This window comes from Ixodes scapularis, unplaced genomic scaffold (genome assembly GCF_016920785.2).
Source record: "Ixodes scapularis isolate PalLabHiFi unplaced genomic scaffold, ASM1692078v2 PGA_scaffold11__112_contigs__length_91849675, whole genome shotgun sequence".
Taxonomy (NCBI): Eukaryota; Metazoa; Arthropoda; class Arachnida; order Ixodida; family Ixodidae; genus Ixodes; species Ixodes scapularis.
In genome coordinates this window covers 2,892,438-2,914,036 of record NW_024609837.1, presented here as the reverse complement: position 1 = coordinate 2,914,036, position 21,599 = coordinate 2,892,438, and the positions used below count along the sequence as shown (strand labels likewise).

Sequence of the window (21,599 nt, the reverse complement as noted above, 5' to 3'; positions counted from 1 at the left end):
ACTGGGAAAAATAGACTCTTTTCTAAGGTTCATCGAGCAAAAATGGCGAGCGCCATTGTTTCTCGTTGTAATGGTGATAGTTAAGGGGAGAAAATTGACTTAGAACGTCAGGAGGCATCATATGTTTGTCTTTTTAGGCTAGGTGGCGCAAGCTACCACCCGTTACAAAGGGTATAGCCATTAACATTCATCCATCCATCGTTGAACATGTAGCGCGATGATGGGATCCGAGCCCTCGACGGGCGCTGACGCAGCGCTGGTTTTCAAATACGAACTGGGCCGAGTTCACGCCGAACGCAGCCCTCGTTTCCAAGTCCTGCTCCGAGTATACGCGATTACTAAGCAATGGCTGACAGGCGTTGGTGCTCGATCTTACTCTAGGGTAAGGGTTTGGTACCTTGGCGTTTCAAAACTTACCCGCGTTCAGCGCTTTTCAATCTGTGTTGTCACGTGACGTGACCCGTCGGAGTAACACGGATTCATTTGTGTAGGATTTGGAACACAGCAATAGAGTGCCCCGTCGCAGATTTTGAGCGCGAGGACCTGGTAGCACAGAGCATCAAAGAGCCGTTTCTCGGGGAACCTGGACGTCAGCGCACATCTTTTGCAGCGGCGAGGACCCGAAACACACTTGTTCGCTCGGGAGAGATGTGTGTTGGTGTATCGCCACAGCGGGGCGCCAGTCACGTGGCTCTCCTCTGATCCGTTGTCTGCCGCTCCATTTTTTCACTCCCGGCGGCCGCTTCTCGTGGCGATCTGCCAAACTTTGTCAGTATAGGGGAGGCTTTGTTGAAACACGTCTGCAGAAGGTATTTGTATGACTAATGTATGAGGTCGTTTCATTGGGACCGCGGCATGAAAAGTGTAGGAGGATTTGCGTTTCTGCCCGACGTCACCGAGATAATGGATCCTTACCGACCGGGATGACCTGGAAGACGCACGGCTCAGCGCTCTCTCCGACCGCGTTGCGGGCGAGGCAGAAGAGGCTTCCGTAGTCCGCGTCTGTCTTGGGCGTGTAGAGCAGGACGGAACGCGCGGAGTTGCTGTCGCTGTTGGGCGCCGTCACAGAGAAGGCGTTGGTGGCCAGCTTGAGGTTCCGGTGTCCCTGGTGGAAGCTCCAGGCGAAGGACACGTCCTGAGGATCCGCTTCCACGTCGCAGGACACCTCGACCGCCTCGTGCTTGGCCACTGCGTGCGAGTACTGCCGCTGGGGGGACCGGCATGCCGGAGCGTCTGTGAAAGAAATAAAAATAAATAAACAGCGGATAAATAAAAGAGTTTGATAGTGGGAAAAAAAAAAAGGGGGGGGGGGGGGGGGGGCAACGTGCTTTCCGGGTATCGTCATCAATGAACACATGATTTCAAGCGGGACATCTGGCCACCTCTATCTGTTGGTCCTGCAATTAAGTACGGCCATTTTTAAGCTCGCCAAAGCTACATTGAAACGCAGGTTGCACATACTCGCACGCTTGGGGCACCAGCCGGGGCGCGTATCTTGCAAGAGTGTATACAAAATACACTTTTTTTTAAATTTTAATCTAATTTCTTATTGTAAGTGCCTCAGCACCCAGTGTATCTTCCAATATATACATACATTATTAAAACAAGAAAGTTATTACTTTTCGAGATTAATACACATAAAATCTTTTTCGTCTTGAGAGCTAAGCATTCGGGTAAATTGATTTTAGTTAAGCATTATTTAAATCTCCTAACGTCCCATCCTCTAGGGATGGGACGTCAGGTCAGTCACGAAAATGACTGATTTAGTGGTTTTTGATAACGCTCAGCAACTTTCTAATTGGAATTCAATGTCTATTTCCACTAATTAAAAAGTTAATTAACAAGTTTTAATTAATCATCTGGCTCATTAGTAGGTTTCTGGCAATTCTTGACGTCCGCCGTGGCTGGTAGTGTGTTCCCGAAGAGAGTTTCTTCTTTTTTCAATCGCCGTAATTTTTAGGATTTTTGAAAGTCTTCGCAAAAACACCCGGTATATTGAAAAACCGGGACTGGAACGCGACAAATCGCAAGCGCAGACATATGTGATTGTGAGAAGAAAAACGAGAAAGGGAACAACAGAAAATTTGAAGGAGGCAGACGCAAGGTTAGGCCTGTTCATTTTGCCGTCACTGATTGTTTACCTTTTTTGCGCTGCATGCCGCCGGCGTTTTCTCGTGCAAAAAAGGAAGACCAAAGTAGGCAACGCCCGTGCAAGTGATGGTATGTTGCCACTTTGTGTTCATTAAAGTCGTACCAGCCATTTGAACTCAAACGATGGCAATCTCCGTGCGTGCCTTACCGCTTCGAGGCGGTCAAAAGGTATGTGACGGTGGAGTTCAAATGGCTGGTACGACTTTAATAAACACAAAGTCGTTCCTTGGTTATTTGTGACATGGCCTCCGTGGTACTCGCACGGCCTGTGTAGCGTGTTATTTCTGCAGCTAAGCAGTGACAGTTGTCGCTGGTCGTCAGAAAGATCAGTCGGCTGAGGCGTTGGTCGGCCTGTCAAGTTCGAGCAGCGGCCAGTTTGAACGGCCGACCGCCTCGGGAGCTTCGGTGGGTCGCTCCCCAAATGCGAGTCCATGTTCCACTCGTCGATTCGGAGCGGGTCCCACGGAGCGGAATTTCGCCTACCTCAAGGATTTTAAAAAGCGCTGCAGATCTACCAGTGAAATTCACCATAAATTACTCGGAATGGTGGAACAATATTTTCATCATTTTTAGACTACTTCGCAGTCATTGCAAACTTTTAAGCGTTTTGTGCTTCTTTAGTTGCCTTGTCCAAAAAAATACTTCCACCTGCATCTTAAAAAAAATTATATTCGCTTTCCTGTAGAACACGTAAACAGTCAATACCTGCAAAGAATAGAAGACACCCACTCAATCACAAAAACTCCAAATACGACTAGGCAAAAAAAAAAAAAAGCTCATTTTGACATTGATATCGGTTAATTCTAAAACGTTAAGGTTCGGATCGCTAGTGCTACATTCGGTAGGGAGAATGAGTTTTTAACGAAGCGTAGTTTATTTTTGCGGTGAAAAGAACTCCGTAAAGTTTTCGGAGGGACGCGCCGTAGAACTTTCACCTAGAGGACCTCGGTTCACTGGGAAAAGCGCTTTGCGCGGAAGGCGTCCTCCGGTCGAGCCGAACTTACGTAGCACCCTGAGCTTGAGCCGGTTGCTCTGGGCCTCTCCCTCGGTGTTGGCGGCGAGGCAGGCGTAGAACCCGCTGTTGGTTCGATTCACGCTGCGGAGCGCCAGCGACTGGTTGCTCACGATCACTCCCCGTCCGCCGTCCGTGTGCAGGTCCTTGCGGTTGAACTGCCACGAGACCTCGCTGACGCCCGGGTTGGCCCTGACGGTGCACTCGAAGTAGATGTCGATGCCCTCGTGGATGCTCGCCGGGTTCAGACCGCTGCCCAGCCTCAGTTGCACCACGGGCTTGTCTGCGGAATGCAATCGAACCGATCCTCTTCAAAACTGAGCACCATCCAGTAGCTGGTGAGCAAACAATCCGAATACGGCATTGTTTCGGCACGTTCCTTGTCCAAGATTGGCGACCGCCAATCTTGGATATGGATGGCTGGTGGGGCTAGTTGGTTTTGCATCATAATGTAATACGGCAAAAAAAAAAAAAAAGAACGCGAACGAAAACGAAGGGAGAACTGGACAGGACGCGATATATTTGGATGGCTTATTTTGATGAAATACTTTTAAAAACATAAAAACTGGCACACATGACCGAACACAAAGATATGGTCTAAATCCCCCCCCCCCCCCCCCCCCGCCTCCCCCAGAATTGTTTTCTTCAGGAGTTAGATTCCTTTATCGATACAAGGACAAAGAGGGTGCGCTTACACAAGAGTTGTCGGGGTGGGGCTTAATCAGGAAGGCTTCGTGAATTTCTCTCGTCTTTTTTTGTTTTGAAATGGCCCATGACACAGGTCTCACCAAAATATAGGCTACGCTTCTCAGAGTCGGTCCCGCATTCACAACGGTCACAGTGGACCGCTAGGTGTGCCTGATCGCCAACGCATGCTCTCTGACCCTATCATGAACGCACTTCCCCGTCTGGCCAACGTACACCTTACATAATGACAGGGAATTTCAGTACGTGACGCTAGTGGCGCACTTGCAGAACTTAGTGACATGTCGCTTTTTGAAGGCCTTTGCGACACAACCGATTTCTCTCCCAATCCGTGTATCTTTTTACACAACGAAGACCGCTTGTTTGGTGCAGAAACAAACGATGGTATGTCAAAGCGATGGACAACCTCCTTGAGATTGTGCCACATCTTGTGAATGTAAGGCAAGAGGACAGGCCTACTCACCCTCCTGAGAACCATGTCGCACACATCGCTGTTGCCTTAGATCCTTTTCGCTAAGGTATCGGAAACATCTCGGAGAACAGGCAGAGGGTACCCTGCCGCTTTAAGTCTGCTCAGCTGAGAATAAAAACTGTTCTTCATCTGGTGTGAGCAAGATTTCCTTAGCGTGTTTAGAAGTCCAAGACGGGCCGACCATCATATAAAAAAAGGACAGTTCGATATAAAATAATAAACTATAAGAAAAAAGAAAGAAAATAAACTGCGTTGGTCCACCACAAACACCAAAGAGTGCTGGGGAAATATGTATTCTGTACACGAACCTTATTCGTTGGGTCAAGATAAATCAAGTGTATTTGGATTTTGGAGTTGCAGGCTGTGGCTGAACGGTACTTTTATTCATAGTTATTCCGAAAATGTGTCGGAAAGAGCGAGTTTCCCCAAATTCCGAATATGTAATATTAAGCTCGGTTGGAACGTGGTACAAACAAAGGAAGGCACGCATCTCACAGAGCGCCGCTTGGTTTGCTGTGCGTTATAGATTAATGAATTACTTTAATTTTGAAGGAGTAAAGCATAAAAAAAGAAAATTAAGTTCAAAATTAGAAACACAAAACAGAGTCTTTCGCTGTCCTTGGCTTTCGCGTTTTTATCTTCCCAAACTCAAGTCATCCATTCGAAACACGCTCGCATTACTTTAGGATTAAAAAACAACAACAATAGTTTGCTTAATGTAAGCAAGCTGCGTGGCCGCGGTTACCCTGTGACCACGTGACCCATTAAAGCACAGACACGTGACCGTCTTACGTATTCCACGTGTACGAAGATTTCTTGAGGAACGATTCGAGTGCTGCACATTTTTCGTTGAATGATTTAGTTCACTCATTTAAGGGGCTTGAAAATCATGCTTCAGCTACAGGCCTCTCAATAGAATTTTTGATTCTAAGCAGTACAGAAAACGCAGTATGCCGTATTTTTAGTCTATGAACAAATGTAAAATGAGGTTCTGAAAAGCCTATTTACTGGGAATTTAATCGTTTTATTAATGTTTCATGTTTTTACAATAGCAGGACCACGAATCTGAAGAAGCTAAGGGCGCAAGTAATGGAGTTCCTTGCTTTTTGACAATATGCAATGTAAAATATTCAAGAAAAAAAAAAACACATTCTATGTCGCTGAGCTTAGCGTGCTTTCCTACGTCGTTATCTGCGTCTTTGTATTATTATTTTTCAACAGTTGCGCACACTGTGGTAGCGTTGATACAAAATTAAAATATATATATATGTATTATAGTACCCATGATTTTGGTGATTTAAATGCTACTTTCAAAGCCGAAGCTTTAATAATATACCAGACTAATAACCGAAGGGCCCCACTGCACGTAAGGCACCTTTACCGTTCAATAATAAAATATACGTGAAACAAAAGTTGACGTTTGATGGGCAGCGAAATTCGATATTTCTTTTTGCAAATCGACAAATAACGACGCAGGAAACGTAAATAAAATGCACAATTATTCCAGGTACTGCATTGCTACCCTGCCGTATCGACAGGTTACCGTGAAGCGAATAAGAACCCAGCGGAACGTTTCACTTCTTTAAATAAATTAAAGTAAACCGTCGGGCGTACAGGGTGTTCCTAGGTAGCAGTTCAGAGAAATGCCCAGCTTGGCTCGAAGCTTGGCATGCCTAGAGGCCTAACTTCGACCTAATACTGTTGTGCTCCAAGGCGTTCGTTAGTGCCAAATTATTTTCCTTTGGTGATGTTTCTATGCCTTTTCTTCGTGCTTTCTAGATAATTACCAGAGTGCCAGACTTGAGCTAAAGATGCCAAGTATAAACCGAACGGCCGGCAGTGGAGCCTTAAATTTGGCACTTTCTTCCAAGGTTACTGCGTGAAAACCGTACAACCGGAAGTGAAACCTAACTTTTTCACTTGTTCGGGGAATTGTGAAAAAGATACCCAGACTCTGGCCAAAGGAGGCCTTGTTTGACTCAGCCTCAGATTACTCAGGATTTCGCTTTTACGTCCATACAATTCCAGACAAACAACAAAAATTTGTCCGAAGGAACTGTGTTACCTGAGACGGCATATTTTTTGCGCTAGATTTCTCACAAATGTAACTTAAAAATGGACCGATTATTCCGGATGGAACAGCAAGAGAGATGGTCAAGTTTTTTTAGAGCGCAGCTCTTAGGCGCCCGTTTCCGGCTTGAGCGGCGTCGGCGTTGCCGTAGGCGTAACCGTAACGCGTCAGCGTAACACTTCGGCGTAACGCGTCGGCGTGACGCGTCGGCGGGGCGCGTCGGCGTGACGCGTCGGTGTCGCCGTCGGCGTAACCGCGCGGTGCATTATGGGAAAGGCCCCATAATGCACCGCGGTGGCGCGCGCGGTGCACTATGGGACGTTTCCCATAATGCACCGCGTAGGAGAGAGGACGGAAGAGGTGGAGGGGGAGAAGGATGGGGAGCGGAGGAGAAGGAGGGAGGAGAAGAAGAAATAGGCAAGAGGAAGAGAGACGAGGAGGAGGGGAGGAGGAAGGAGGGAGGAGGAGAAGAGGGGGAGGAGTAGATGAGGAGGGAGGAGGAGAGGGTACGGATGAGGAGGAGGGGCATACCGTGTTCTCCGTACCCTCCCCTCCTCCTCCTCAAAAGCTGCGTTCTAATTCTCCATCACAGGGAATTGTAGACGTCTTTCATTTTTTTTAAATAAAACTGAATGTACATGGAACTTTCAGTTTTAGGACCGTCGCTACATTATATTTTTCGCTGAGCATCAAAAACGCTCTCACTGTTTATCTAGATTAAGCGGACAAAAAACCAATACGAATACTATCAGCTAAGGTATGAACAAAACATATGCCTCTCTAATGACTCATTTGTGTTATTCCCGTACAAAACGCTGGTTCAGGTAGGCTACCCTTCCCAAGTTAAGATAAAGCTCATAAAACTGTAATAATTGGAAAGGAGCGTCTTGAAGAATAGTTACAAATAAACGAATGGATAAAACATCGAGGACGGAAACAGAACATCCTAAAACTATTAAATGATTACACTCGTGCGAGAGCTATCAGTTCTTTGCGCGGGTGCACGTTATGATATGATAACATTAAGGATGCTCCTATTGCTATCGAAACTGCGAACAAAAGGTACAATTCTCCCACTAGTCGAGCAAAATTTAACATTGGAGTGATAAAAAAGCGCTATATGTCATTGATATATTTCGTCAGGCAGTGCAGACAATTGTGGTTGTTTTTTAGTACTTGCGACAGTAGATATTTAAATGCTAAATAGGTTTTTCAACGTTGCTTTTATTAGCATACGCTCTACTTTTGATATGTTGAAAAAAATAGGTGCACTAACCTCGAGTTTTGAAAAATTGCATCGTTGCAAATGGGGATCCCGACATTTGATTTATTCCCAGATAGTTTAATAAATTGAGCTAATTGTGTATTAAAGAAATGAAGTACCTGAAGCAGAATTTCAGACGCAGCTATTGTTAAGTATTTTACTCAACAAAACGTTTATAGGTTTTTTCTTAATATTATCCATTGAATCACAGTACAGCTCCAATATTTCACACGTACATTATTTCTGTGCCTGGCTCAATTTTCCAGCGGAGCAATTTTACAGCGGCGCAGTTTTGTTGTTTGTCTCGAACCGAAAATAGTACGGCTTTTGGAAAACGTTAACGGCAACAAATATTTTCTAAATCGGAAGCACAAAAAAAAAGAGCAATTGCCGCCAGAAATGCATACATACACACACACACACACACACACACACACACACACACACAAAACCAATCTTATAGTTATCCCGATTACCTTACCCTTAACAAAAACTTTTTTTCGAAGTAATTTTGTTTTCTTTAGGTACGGAATTTCGCCGCCGCTTCAAAACTTCCATTCGAAGTTGCTATTGAAATGGCTAAGATGAGTTTCGCAGTATTGCGTCCTCACACCAACAAGAAAGAGCACATGCTGTCGGTTGATAGCAGACGCCGTCGAAAAAACGACAACAGCACGAAGTGTACGATGAGTCAAAAACTATTTTCATACGTGCCAAAAAAGAAAAAAAGTATACTGTACTTTTCTTTTTTTTTTTCACACAACTGGAAATTACGTTAGTCCCTAAAAACAACACTGAATATTTTATATATTTCGCGGTCGAATGTTCGAGGGTTTTGCGAAATCAAAAATAATTGTGGAGAGTGGGAATTTACTAATATATCTTATATATACATAGGGCACAGTGATGGCAATAGCCAATGTCTACTCAAAATCACAAAACAATAAAAAAAAATTTTTGCACCCTGGAGAATTGGCGAGATAGTATAATTCTTTCCAGCACGCTCTGGTCAAGGGCATTTCTTTTTAAGAGAAGCGCGTACGTTCAGTTGTTTATTTATAATGTTTTTTTTCTGTTTTTTTTAGTGCCACCTAAAACAAAAATCGATATGGATACCAAATTTGACTAACCGCTATAGCCTGCGTGGACAAGGACAAAAAAAATGTCACTCGGCCTGTGGAATAAAAAAAAAAAATATCGTCCACGTATGGGCAGTGTGACTCCGGCTTTGAGCCTCTGTCGATAAAATTAACAGCGACAGCAATAAAATTAACAAGTTCATTTTAAACAAGTTTTGAAATTCGCCCAAAACTTTGTTTAAAGACGCTTCTGAAAATCGGCATGATTTGACTACCAATCTTGTCAATTCGAAACGCGAGGAGTCTAAAATATTCACGACTGTCTGAATTGATCCGAAACGACGCCGTTGGCTTACGAAGCGAAAATCTACCTCTATACCTCATCTTCGGTTTGCTCAAAAGAAAACTCCCGCGTTTCTAACTAGCCCCCAAAAAAAAGAGTTTTGGAGAATCGGGCGTTGGAATCTAATTTAAGGAGCAGAGCGTTTCGAGAGCGCCGGAATTTCAGAGCTACGGTCGGCAGAATCAAGAAACAGAACACGCTTACTCAATCGTGGTTTGGTTGCACACGCAACCGACATCACTTTGAAGTTCCTGAAGAATGTAGTAATTCTGAACGCATCTGCCTGGGAGAGCAGTTTCTCATATAACGACGCGCCTGCAAAAGCACGCTGCGCATAATATGAGAGGGTACAAACTACCCTGCATACATTTGTTTTCTTAAATTATTCAGACGTGTCGGCGTTAGTGTGGATCTTAACCCTGGCTTTATTTGATATTCAAACAAGTTTACGGTTACGCTGATAACAAGTACTCCCAATTTCTATGTGCACGAGGCACAGTCAAAAAGGGCGCTGGCTCGAGTTCAACAAAACGCGTGCGCGGATCGGCTTATTGCGCGTCCGACCAAGTCGAGATGTTAGCTGAGAATATTACTGAAGCAGTCGTTGGAAGACAGTTGCACGGGGACCAGCGTTGTTTATACCCTCCTTCTATACCGCGACAGCTGTTATAGGTTTTTTCCCCTGACTCGAAATTATGTATCCCCGTTTCAATCAAAGACTGGGCGCCGCCGTTGCTACGATCCAATAGAGCCAAATCAAGCCACTCCAAAAGTGCATCGTCATGCGCTTATCGCTTTGCGTACTTGTGATCACCGACAAAACCAATCACACCCAAAGTCTCTCGGTACTCTTTTTACAAGTAACGACAACCAATACAAACGACAAGGCACTTTCCGATAGAACAAAATGGCGTCATTCAGGTCAGTCTTCTGCTGTGCGCCACCATTCGCTTCCTAAAACCTGCACCGTCACGCATTTGCCGCCTCAAAGATTGTCGCTACTCGTAGGAGGCTCTTATTAAGGCCTTATATATAGCATCGTTCAGTCGACCTTCAAAAATCATGAGCAAAAACACGTCCACGACTCAAAAAGTACGAAAACACGTCGGAGACACGAAAGGTACCAAAACCCACGGTTCGACACTGGACCACGAGATAGCGTTACTTGTGCCAGAATCGGCTGAAGCGCGCGCGCGGCACAAACCCAGCTTGAGAGGGGGACAGTCTCGCCTGGGCAGCAGTGAATAGCGGGCGTGCGACATGCCGTAAGATTAACGGCGCCAGAAGTGCATCGTCAGGGAGCGCGCTGTCTTTGGAGGTTCGCTATCACCGGGGTGGGCGCTTGGGCTTTCGCCTTCAAGTCGTCAGTAAAGGTTCGTCCTTTTAGTGAACAGATGGTGACTGCCCAGCGGTGTCTTACGTGGACAATCGTTTGATGAGCCTTGTTCGGTGGGTGATCAGAAGAGTGCAACAGATATGTGAGAGGCCTTCGTCTAAAGCGTTTATTTAGAGGTTACGAGCTATTGTACATAGTATACACGAGGGTGGTCCGATAAGTACTTAGCCTACAAAAGAGAAACAAAAAGTTTTAGAAAAGTGGCGATTTATTTTTCACTATAGTCTCCTTTTAGTTCGATACACTTGACCCAGCGATGCTCCAACTTTTTTAACCCATCTGAAAAATAGGTTTTCTCGAGGTCTGCAAAGTATTCTTCCGTGGCGGCGATGACCTCCTCATTCGACTCAAATTTCTTCCCGGCGAGTAATTTTTTTCAAGTTTAGAAACAAAAAGAAATCGCACGGGACCAAATCTGGAGAATACGGTGGATGGGGCAGCAGTTCGTAGCCCAATTCGACCAATGTGGCCGTGGCGAGGGCGGAGGTGTGAGCCGGTGCGTTGTTATGGTGGAAAAGCACTTTTTTCTTCGCCAAATGGGGCCGTTTTTCCTGTAATTCGGTGTCGAATCGGCCCAATAATTCGGGATAGTACAGCCCTGTGACCGTTTTGCCCTTCTCCAGGTAGTTGATATAGATCACACCTTGTGAATCCCAAAAACGGTGACCATCACCTTTCCGGTCGATAGGACAGTCTTCGCCTTCTTCGGAGCACGTTCGCCGGGTGAAGTCCACTGTTGCGACTGTTTTTTGGTCTCTGGTGTGTACCAGTGAATCCATGTTTCGTCGACGGTCACGAAACGACGCCGAAACGTCTTCGGATTGCGCTAAAACAGCGTCAAACACTGCTCTGAAGTGGTCTCACGGTTGCGCTTGTTGTCCGGAGTGAGCAAACGCGGCACCCATCTCGCCGACAACTTTCTCATGCCCAAACTTTCATGCAGGATATGACCCTCGCGGTTTTTTGAGATGTCTACTGTCTCAGCTATCTCACGCACCTTCATCGGCGGTCTGCCAATAGGAGATTGTGGATTTTTGTCACATTATCCTCCAAGGTAGCCGTTTTCAGGGCACCTGGGCATGACTCTTCAAAAACCGACGTGCGACCATGTTGAAACTTGTCAAACCAATTTTTGACGGTCGCCATCGAAGGATAAGAGTCGCTGTAGACAACATCCAAGCGCTCTTTGATTTCACTGCACGGTTTCCCCTCTAAAAACAAAAATCAAATCACCGACCGATATTGCTTTTTCCATTTTTCTAAAATTCACAGACACGCCCGCTTCCACATGCGGTCAAAACAAAACTGTGAGTCCTATTTGTTTGAAATTTCGATAGTAGCTCTCTACGAGAATGTACTACACGATAATACATTTTTCTTGCGATAGTGGCGCCATTGAGCGGTGAGGCTAAGTAGTTATCGGACCGCCCTCGTAGAAAGCAAAGGAAATTCGCCGTCCTCCAAATAAGTCCAAGTCCAAGCCAGAAAGGGCCCTCTCTCTCCCCAGTCACAGGCTTTTGAGGGCGCTGAACCCCTCACTCCCAGGCGGGGATCAAACAATCGTTTCAGAGTTTTACTGGAGTCGCGTGATATCTACCGTCCAATACTTGGCAAGGGCGTCGACACACATTCGTTAACTTGCCAATGGATTACAGCCGACAGCTCCGTAACTTCGTCCATGCATCCTCTTGCCGACACAACGGCTCCTCTCCGGAACCCCCAGGTTGAAGCCCAAGAAGCCTCGTAGAATGCGCAAACCTCCAGATTCAAAAGAAAAACAACATCCCTTCCCGAGGGGTCATCCGGATGGGGAGAGACAGAAGACTCCTTTTAATGCTTGGATTTGGGCGGGTTGGTTTGTCATATTCTGATGTATACTGCGCTGCCAAGTTACACTTAACGCATAAAGACGTAAACTACGATCTGCACATTCACAAGTACGTCATGTTCTTAACTGTCTTTCATATCATCTCGTAGTTTACGTCTTTATGTGCTAAGTGTAACTTTGCAGCGCAGTATACATCAGAATGACTCTTTTCAAGGGGGCTGCGTCGGCGGAAAGACCCACGCGGTCTCTCCTTAGATAAACAAACGCCGCCGGACACGCCGCCTACACGCCGCTAGACCGTTGCCCGGCCGATCGAGAAACTAGCCGTTTTTTCCAAAACCTTTACGTAGTCATAGGGATAACATAAGAGACCCAGTGAATTCTACTAGGCAAATTATCAAGGGACTTCAATTCTAGGGAGTTGAATCACGCCGAGTGCTTATGTCGCGATCGTGCTCTTTTCTGCGTGTCATTGGTGTAGTTGGCGATAGAAAACACACAAAGACGACCAGCGCCGTGATGATGCACTTTTGGTAATGCTCGACTGGTTCTATCAGATTGTAGCCGCGACTTCGGTAGGACATAGAGTGAAACTGAATAGTGCCCATTGAAATACCACGAAAATTCTCCGCAACGACAAGTGCGTCACGGTCACTTACAGTGGACGTCGAGGCTCCAGGAGTCCTCTAGGGGCGGCGTCGGTCCTTCGCCAGCCATCGGGTTGGAAGCGACGCAGCGCAGTTTGGCCCCGTGGTCCCGGTCCGTGGGCACGAAGTGGAGCACGCCGAGTGTGGTGTTGGCCGACATCGGCTGCGTTTCGGTCTCGTTGAGCTGATAGGGCCCCAGGAACCAGCGGATGAGGGCGTCCGGACGGGACCCGTTCACCTGGCAGATGACCTGGGCCGACAGGTCGGCAGAGAGAGGACCTCGCGACCCCTTGATCTCCACCGACAAAGGATTCACTGCGGTAAAGAAAGAAAACAAAAATAAAGGATGGCTCATTTTCTTTACACGTTCCCCAAAAGACGCAACTACACTGCTCATCATACATAATTCAGAAGACGCGGGGTTTTCGCTGCAAAACATGATGACAAAATTATGGGCGGACACGCCGCAATCATGTTCGAAACAAGTTTACGTAATACATATGTATTCTTCAAACATGTGTGCAAACAGTTTTTTTTTTTTTTTTTTTTTTTTTTTACTGCGGAGCTTTAAAGGGCTTGTTTTCCCAGTTTTTTGTCTGTGGACAAATATATCTCTACACAACACTCCGGACAGCTGCCGCCATCTAGTACAGCTCCGCTGCTCTAGCTTCTTTACCAAAATGGTTTGTTTGTCTGTTTTTTGTCTGTTTTTTCTGTTACTTCTGCTCTTCAAAAAAAAAACCAGTCTCAGGGTAAACGACGAAATGGTTGAGTTTTTTTTTGTTTTTTTTATGACCAATGTTACAGAACCGTGTGAAAAGGAAGAAACATGCCTTATACACAGAGTCAGGGGATGCGACGAGTAAGGTGGAGGCAAGAAATGGAGGATGGGTGAATCCGAGTAACAGGTGTTTACTCTGGTGTTTCAAGCAGGAAGTGCGCGAAACGTCGGATCGTTTATGGTTCATAAATAGACCCCTTCCGGCCTATGTTTGAACGTATGAACACCTGTGTGGACATCTTTGGCTTATGTATGAACATTATGTATGAACGTCTGTACGAACAATTGTGGTATTGGTACAAATATTGAGCATGAGCATCTGTTCAAACACTTGTGGTTTATGTATGTAAATTCTATGTGAACATCTCTATGGGAACTTGGGGTCTATAAATGTACATTATCTAGGAACATCTCTATGTACACTTGTGGTGTACGTGTAGATATCGTGAATGGACATCTGTATGGGCACCTGTGTTGTATGTACGATCATTATGTATGAACAGCTACATGGACACTTTTCGTCTATGTATGAGCATAATGTATGAACGTATGTGTGGACACCTGTGGTACATATATGAACGTTATGTATGAATATCCGTACGGACACCTGCGGTCCATGTTTGAATATTATATATGGACATTTGTTTGGGCACTAGTGTTCTAGGTATGGATATTTTGTAGGAACATCTGTATGGACACCTGTGGTCTATGTATGGTCATTATGTATGAACATCTGTATGGGCGCTAGTGTTCAATGTATGGGCAGTTTGTATGGACATCTGTATGGGCACTAGTTGTCGAAGTAGGGACATTATTTATGAACATCTGTATGGGCACCTGTGGTCTATGTATGGACATTATGTATGAACATCTGTGTGAAGAATTGTGGTCTATGTATGGACCATATGTATGAACATCTGTATGGGCACTAGTGGTCGAGGTATGGACATTATGTATGAACATTTGTATGGGCACTCATGATCTATTTATGGACATTATGCATGAACATCTGCATGGGCACTAGTGGTCTGCGAATAGACATTTTGTATGAACATCTGTAGGGACACTTGTGGTTTATGTATGGACATTATGTATGAACATCTGGAGGGACACTTGCGGTCCATGTATGGGGATTATGCATCAACATCTGCAGAGACACTTCCGGTCCATGTATGGGCATTATGTATGAACACCTGTAGGGACATTTGTGGTCAACGTAAAAGATTTAGGCCGAGCCCAATAACAGAAAGCGTGTTACCGGACTCGGATCCAATAACACGCTTCGTGCACAAGAAATGGCGACCACCAATGTTGCTCGACGAGCTTTTGAAAATGGTTTATCCGTTCCGGGAACGCGTGGGCAGAGCTTCTTTTACGATAATTCTCACGTTACCACGGATAATATGAAGATCGAGTTCATTTAAAATACATGAAAGAAAAAAGGAATGAAATCCCACCCGTACTTTTTTATAGGGATACTCATCTGCTCGCAATTTCCCGATCGGCGCCTCCCGCTCAGCGAGCGGGTCTGATGAGTTCATTAATATCACCACAAGCTGGGTTGGGGGGGGGGGGGGGGGGGGGGGGGGCCGAGAAAGATGGGTCTGCTCGGGCCGGCGAGCACTAAGCTCCTTCCACCCCTATGCTGACAGTAGGGTGCGAGGTACGCGGTTTCCAATCCAATGAACCACTTCCCTTTCATCGACTGACCCCGCGTGCTCTGCGCGTGGGTGCGGGTGAGGCTGGGAGGTGAGCACGTGACGACAGATAGACACGCGATTGGCCCGGCACGCACGTAGCTTCCACCGCACGGTCAGCCCGCGGGCGATGAGAGCGTAAGCTCTGCACCGCCGGACCCGGTGCATAAATTAAGGCATCGATGAAGGCTTAGCCGATGCTCTCGGCAGGGTAATCTGGGACGCAGTGAACCGTCGTCGTTCCTCCTTTGATACGCGGTATCGATCGGTTATTTGGGACGGGCTAGCGGCTGCATTTTATTTATTATGTTGTTTGGACGGCGGATGCAACACGTTGGAACGCCGGCCTCTGGCCTCCGATGCTGAAGGGGTCACAGCCTACCTTCGGTCAAGCCCAAAAAAGGTTAACGCATGTGATAATCGAAGCGATGTCAAACGTATGCTGAGTGGTCAGGGAAAGTATAGAAGATCGCTGAGGGTAGCGAGTAGTGCGCAGCTGATTGTCGCTCCGCTACCAACAAGATTACTGCGCTAAGCGATACGACCGGTAAAAGAGAGAATCCCGGAGCGATATGCGTAAACAAAAATTGTAACGTCTGCGTTTTCGAAAATGCGAGTGACTCTGTACTTAGGGTAAGCTTACGTCTAGACGCAAGCGACGCTCCGACCTAATGAGGCCAATCAAACAGTGTGAAAAGACGCAATTCACTGGGCCTTTTTGTTAGGATTTGTTCAGCGATGATGGAACACGTGCAAAAACATGACGAACACCATGATGGGACGCTGTTGACACTGTCTGGTTGGTCCGATCGAACATACACTCTAGAAAAAGGATGGAGGTTCGGTTTCCTGCAGAGGCAACCAATCACGGAGAACGACAGGATTCCAGCAAATGGCGGCGCTCAGTCTAAGACTAAGCAAAAAAAAAAAAAACGAAAATAAATTTGATATGCGGGGTCATTCAGTTCGTCAATTCAAGTCCCCTATGTCAACCTGCACATGTCATTTTTTTTTATTTTTTTTTAATGCGAAAGCATTAACTGTTTAATGGAACGAATCCGGCGTTGTCTGTAGCAGAAAAAGCGGGACCTAAATTCCGGCTGAGCGAAATGAGCAAGAAATTACCATTGGCTGCGACATGTCATAGTTCCAAGGAACGCCACCGCGAAGAGAAGCCTTCTCCTGGCGCGGCGGCCCGCGCGCCAAAAAAGGGAGAGGGCAGCGCGCGAGCGGCCGCCACTCTCTTCTCCCTCTCTGGTCACGTGTCAAGCGTAACCGGAGAGTGGGGGAGGGAGAAATTTCTCTCCCTGTCCTTGTGCGCGACTGTATCACGTGCTCTATGCTCTGCTTTCAGCCATGTCACGCCGTCCAGCCGGCCTCTGCGGAGGACAGCGGGGCGCGCAGCTAGTAAGTATGCGCTGCGTGCAGGAATACTTTCGCATTCCTACACGTAAGCAGTCCTAAGTGTCCTCCTGTAATTGTTTTTCAGACTTAATGGTATCGCAAGCCGCGTCGTTCGCTGGGATACTTGGTTGTTGGCCATGAATGGATGCCTCCGCGTTTTGTCGAAAACTGAATCCCGCTACTTCTTTAGAGTGGGTAGCCAGAACTGAAGAAGCGCTTTGCGCTGCGAGTCTTGCGCATCTTGTTAACTCTCCACAACCAGTGGCGAATGGGATTTCAACGTCGGAAGACGAGAATGCCGAAGAACATATTTCGAAGAATTAAGAGTTGTCGTAATAGGACACAACTTTGCGTTCGGGAATTGGCAGGCGACCCACATAACTGGCCCCACGTTGGGCGCCAGTTATGTGGGTCGCCTGCCAATTCCCGATCAGGCCAAGTTCTACTCGCTCCGAGGAAGTCACACAAGGAGCGTTATCATAGACAAACACTTTATAAATACTCAAATTGTGCCGTCGATGCTGTGGAAGGCCACGGTTGCCCTGGGGTCCGGGTCTTGCCTGGGCTCGTTCAGCACCGCCTCTTTCGTTCGTCCCGGCCCCTCGAACTCTGTCCACGCGCACCTACCACGAGCGTCCCTTTCTCTTCTTCCTCGCCGCTCACGGGGCCGTCCATCCACGTTCAGCGTGGCTCGTTCTCTCCCACAATATCTTTGAGCGACCATAGCTTTACGCAAATATCGGTCGCTGAACCAGCCTACGGCTTTGTTTCCCGCAGATGATGCGCAGAAGAAATATGACGAGAACAAAATAAAACTGAGTCAACAGTATGCACGTGTTCTTGTCCGTGTCTTCGCGTTCGTCCTCTGTGTTGGCGCATACGAGTTTACTCAGTACCATGAACCAACGAGCCCAGCAAAGAGTTTTAATAAACCAAATAGGGTATGTAAACATTTTTCTAAACAAAAAAATTTGGCAGCGCCATTTTTTGGCACAGCTCAATTCAATATGCGTACGGTAGTTACGCATTTTATTAAACAAAGAACGCAGCTCGAAGCGTATACTCTAATTAAAATTTGTGTTTATATTAAAATATGCTTCGAGTGTGGTATGCCGCAGCAAAAAGCCTGGGATGACGGCAGCTGCAGAGTTCGCACACGTGTGCAAAACCACAACAAAAGGAAAGCAAAAAAAAAAACACAGAAAAAGAGGGTACACAAAACCCTATAAATAGCGTACGATAGACATGGATAGATTATTGCAGTATACTAGAAATTATGCGTCTGAGATACACACACACACACACATATATATATATATATATATATATATATATATATATATATATATATATATATATATATATCTCAGACGCATAATTTGTAGTATACTGCAATATATATATATATATATATTATGAACCTGCGCGCATCATTCTTCAGTATACCTTCAGGGTACCGACTAAGGTAAAGAGAACGGAAGAAGCGAAAAGCACGAACCATGCTCTCAATCATCGTTTGCTTAAAGCGCTTCATAAATCCAAGACATTATGTAAATTGCCTGCACTGCGGCAAAGCAGACGCGGAGGCATGTCTTGGTACGAAACCAAATCTCTAAAAAAAAAGCAATAACCGAGTGGTGCCGACTTCCTTGAAAAGGAACTGCTTCGAAATTGCCATCGCACATCTTAAACTAAAAAAAAGCCTTTTCGAAGATGCAGAAAGGAAGTGGCATACGGGTTTCTGCACAACAGGCACGAAAGCTAATTCCTCGTTGCTTTTTAATCTTGGAACGAGTGATCGCTACCACTACCAGTGGTTCGAAAGGAACTCGTTCCCGGGACAGTTCTAAGATTAGAATGTGTTGTACATTAAAGTTACTTTTACGAATTTCAAGAAAATATTGCCAGGGATTATTCATAAATAAAATAAAGATATCGAGTGAAAATATCCACATTGAACTAGGTGTCGAGTCGCCACGACCACATTTGTTCCAGTTCTTCGTTTTCGACTGTCTCATACTCTTCCAATCCCCTTAAGTGGGAGGTTCAAATAGTCGACAACAGTAATCCTAAATGCCCACTGAATTTAAATGAAATTACAAAAAAATGGACCAAAAAAAAAAAAAAAACCACGCCGTTCCCCTTTATTTCGCTTTCCGAAAGCATAAGGATTTCCCGTTCCAGATCCACCGTCTAGGAACGCCGTTTCGTACGACACTGGAATGAAGCCAGCTAAATCAGAAATGTCAGAAACATTAACTTTTAAACTCATATAATCCTTGAAAAAGAGCATTGAAGAAGTTCTCACTTTAATTTGCTTAGAAGACTACAGAGGTGGCCAAATTACTCATTTATTGTAATTAAACTAGATTACTAACTTTTAAAAACGACTGAAATGTAATTAAATTACATTACAAATTACCACTACACGAAAGTTATAAATTATAATTACAAATTACCACTTAGATGTGATGAAATATTACTTTCAAATTACTGTTTCATATAGTTTAAAGGAGGAACTAAACAAAAAGAAGGAACGCACTCTGCTCTGCATTTGCAAAGTAACAACGGTTAACCCCACACCAAGCCAGTGGGCAAAACCGTTGACAGATAAGGCGAACCAACATGCCCTCCCAAACCGAACCCCCTAATCTTGGGTGTGTCTCTGTCAGGGTGTAAGATAGACAGGTGAGGAAACGAGAGCCAAATGAGCTACCGGATTGTGTCCCCCTCGGGTTTCTCTTTTTCTGTGGCGCCATCTATGTGGAGCACCGCGAACTCTCACTCCGGGTGGGCGACCGGTGGCGACCGGCTAAACTGACGGAGATGATTTCTCGTGGATTTTCAATGGAGGACTGTCGTGCTCTAGGTTTATTTTGCGCACTCTCCCATAGAGTTCCAAGCAAATCCGATTCCAATTTTTTTCCTTTCGCCGCAGCGCCATCTGTTGCAAATCGGGGGTACCCGCAAGCAGACGAGTACACAATCCGGTCACGGCGCTGCGGTAGGCTTCTATGGGCCGTTTCCCCACCTGTCTATCTTACACCCTGGTCTGTGTTGTGGGTTAACGTTTTTCCGAAATTTCTTCTGCGCACGCTGTCGATCCATGGATGCGTCTGGGTTCTGATTGCCTTGATATTGATTATTCCTGTGGCCTGTGCCTTCTTCGTGTAAACTTCGGGGCAAGGTAATCTTTAAGCGGGACAAAAGCCGTGACTGGGAAAGCCCATCCTTGGTCACAGCAAGACAAACCCAGCAGGATTTAGGTGGCACGACCTCTAGTCCGACACGGAGTGCTTCCAAGCAACGCGCACACAAAGACACCCAGTCCGACCGTCACACGAGCCAGAGGCCACAAGTAAAACCGTATTTGACGTTTCTTTTTCGTTCTTTTCTTAACGAAGCGTTTTTTTTTTTTTTTTTTTCAAATGCAAGAACTTCTTTTATTTTGTTCATTTCTGGGCAAATAAAAAAAACATGCCGAAAACATAAAAAAAGTAATTACAATTTTAGTTACAATTACTGCCACTAGGGTAATTCATTACATAACTAAATTACCTGAATCGCAAAGAAATGAGATACATTACAAGTTACTCTCAAGAGTAATTTAATTATTATATTATTAGTTGGTTTTGCACCATGATGCGAAACCAACTATCACAACTAGCCATCCTTATCTAATTTAATTACTATAATTCAAGTACAGTAATTTCGTTACTGCAACCTCTGGAATACTCTGTACAGTCTAGTATAGTATAAGTCACGTGACGTCAATATATATATATATATAAGAAGTAAAGGTAAGGTGACGTCGAGTCACGTGACGTTTATTTTCCCGCTAGATTTAGCGGGGAACTACATTCGTGTATAGTTCATGGGACGTCATGTTACGGGACATCAATTTACCCGCTGAATTGGTGTATAGGTCACGTGACGTAAATTTTTCCGCTGAAATTAGCGGGGAAATTGAAGTGGTCCGTAGTTTTCGTGACGTCAGGTTACGTGGCATAGAATTTCCCGCTAAATTTAGCGGGAAATTTGATGGCACGTGACCGTGGGGGGGGAGTGTAACATTAAAAAGCATTTCACGCTAAAAAAAAAGGAACATTAATTTAATTGGTGCTGGTTTGCTTGAAAGGGAACTGCTCCAAAATTGTCTCAGCACATGTCTAACAAAAGCCTTTTCGAAGGTGAACGACAGTTAACACGGAGAATGTTTCCTTTTGTTCGCAACTCCAATGCCCTATAAATGGCGGAGCGGTACAGTGCCATGTGGAAGAGTTGTCTTGTTGCATGCCCATCCCGGAGGAACTGGACGAAGCCGGGGGATTCCAAAACAAGAAACTACATCTATTAGTATTACAGGAATGGTTTCTTATTAGTAATATACAACGATGCCATGGCGTTCAACTATACGTCTCCGTGCTTCCGGTCCGTCTCCCTTATTCATGGTGGACGTGTCCCTCTTTTATAATAATAATAATAATAATAATAATAATAATAATCCTTTATTTGTATAATGCCGTAGAAAAACCTATTGGTTACAATGTGGTGGCCCATAAAAAGTTTAAAAAGGAGGAAAAAAAAAACACCTGAAACAGTACACAACCTCAACCCCCCCCCCCCCCCCCCCCCCCCCCGACATATGCTCTCGAAATTAAAACATTTCACAATCATAAACCAAAAATATGCATATAAAGTAGTCGTTTGAACGCAGCACAATTTAAGAATATGTCTGCATGAGTCGGA

The 21,599-nt window shown here is 45.4% G+C and overlaps 1 protein-coding gene across 1 annotated transcript in view; it reads right to left on the bottom strand.

The window, feature by feature from the left end:
* The window catches only part of LOC8043170 (hemicentin-1), a 64,475-nt gene that overhangs the window by 2,429 nt on the left and 40,447 nt on the right, over nt 1–21,599 (bottom strand). The window contains exons 6-8 of the mRNA XM_040502038.1: nt 12,981–13,283; nt 3,156–3,446; nt 916–1,233 (exon numbers count right to left, since the gene is read on the bottom strand). Of these exons, the coding sequence (XP_040357972.1) occupies nt 916–1,233; nt 3,156–3,446; nt 12,981–13,283 (912 nt within the window). The remainder of the gene's footprint in view (nt 1–915; nt 1,234–3,155; nt 3,447–12,980; nt 13,284–21,599) is intronic.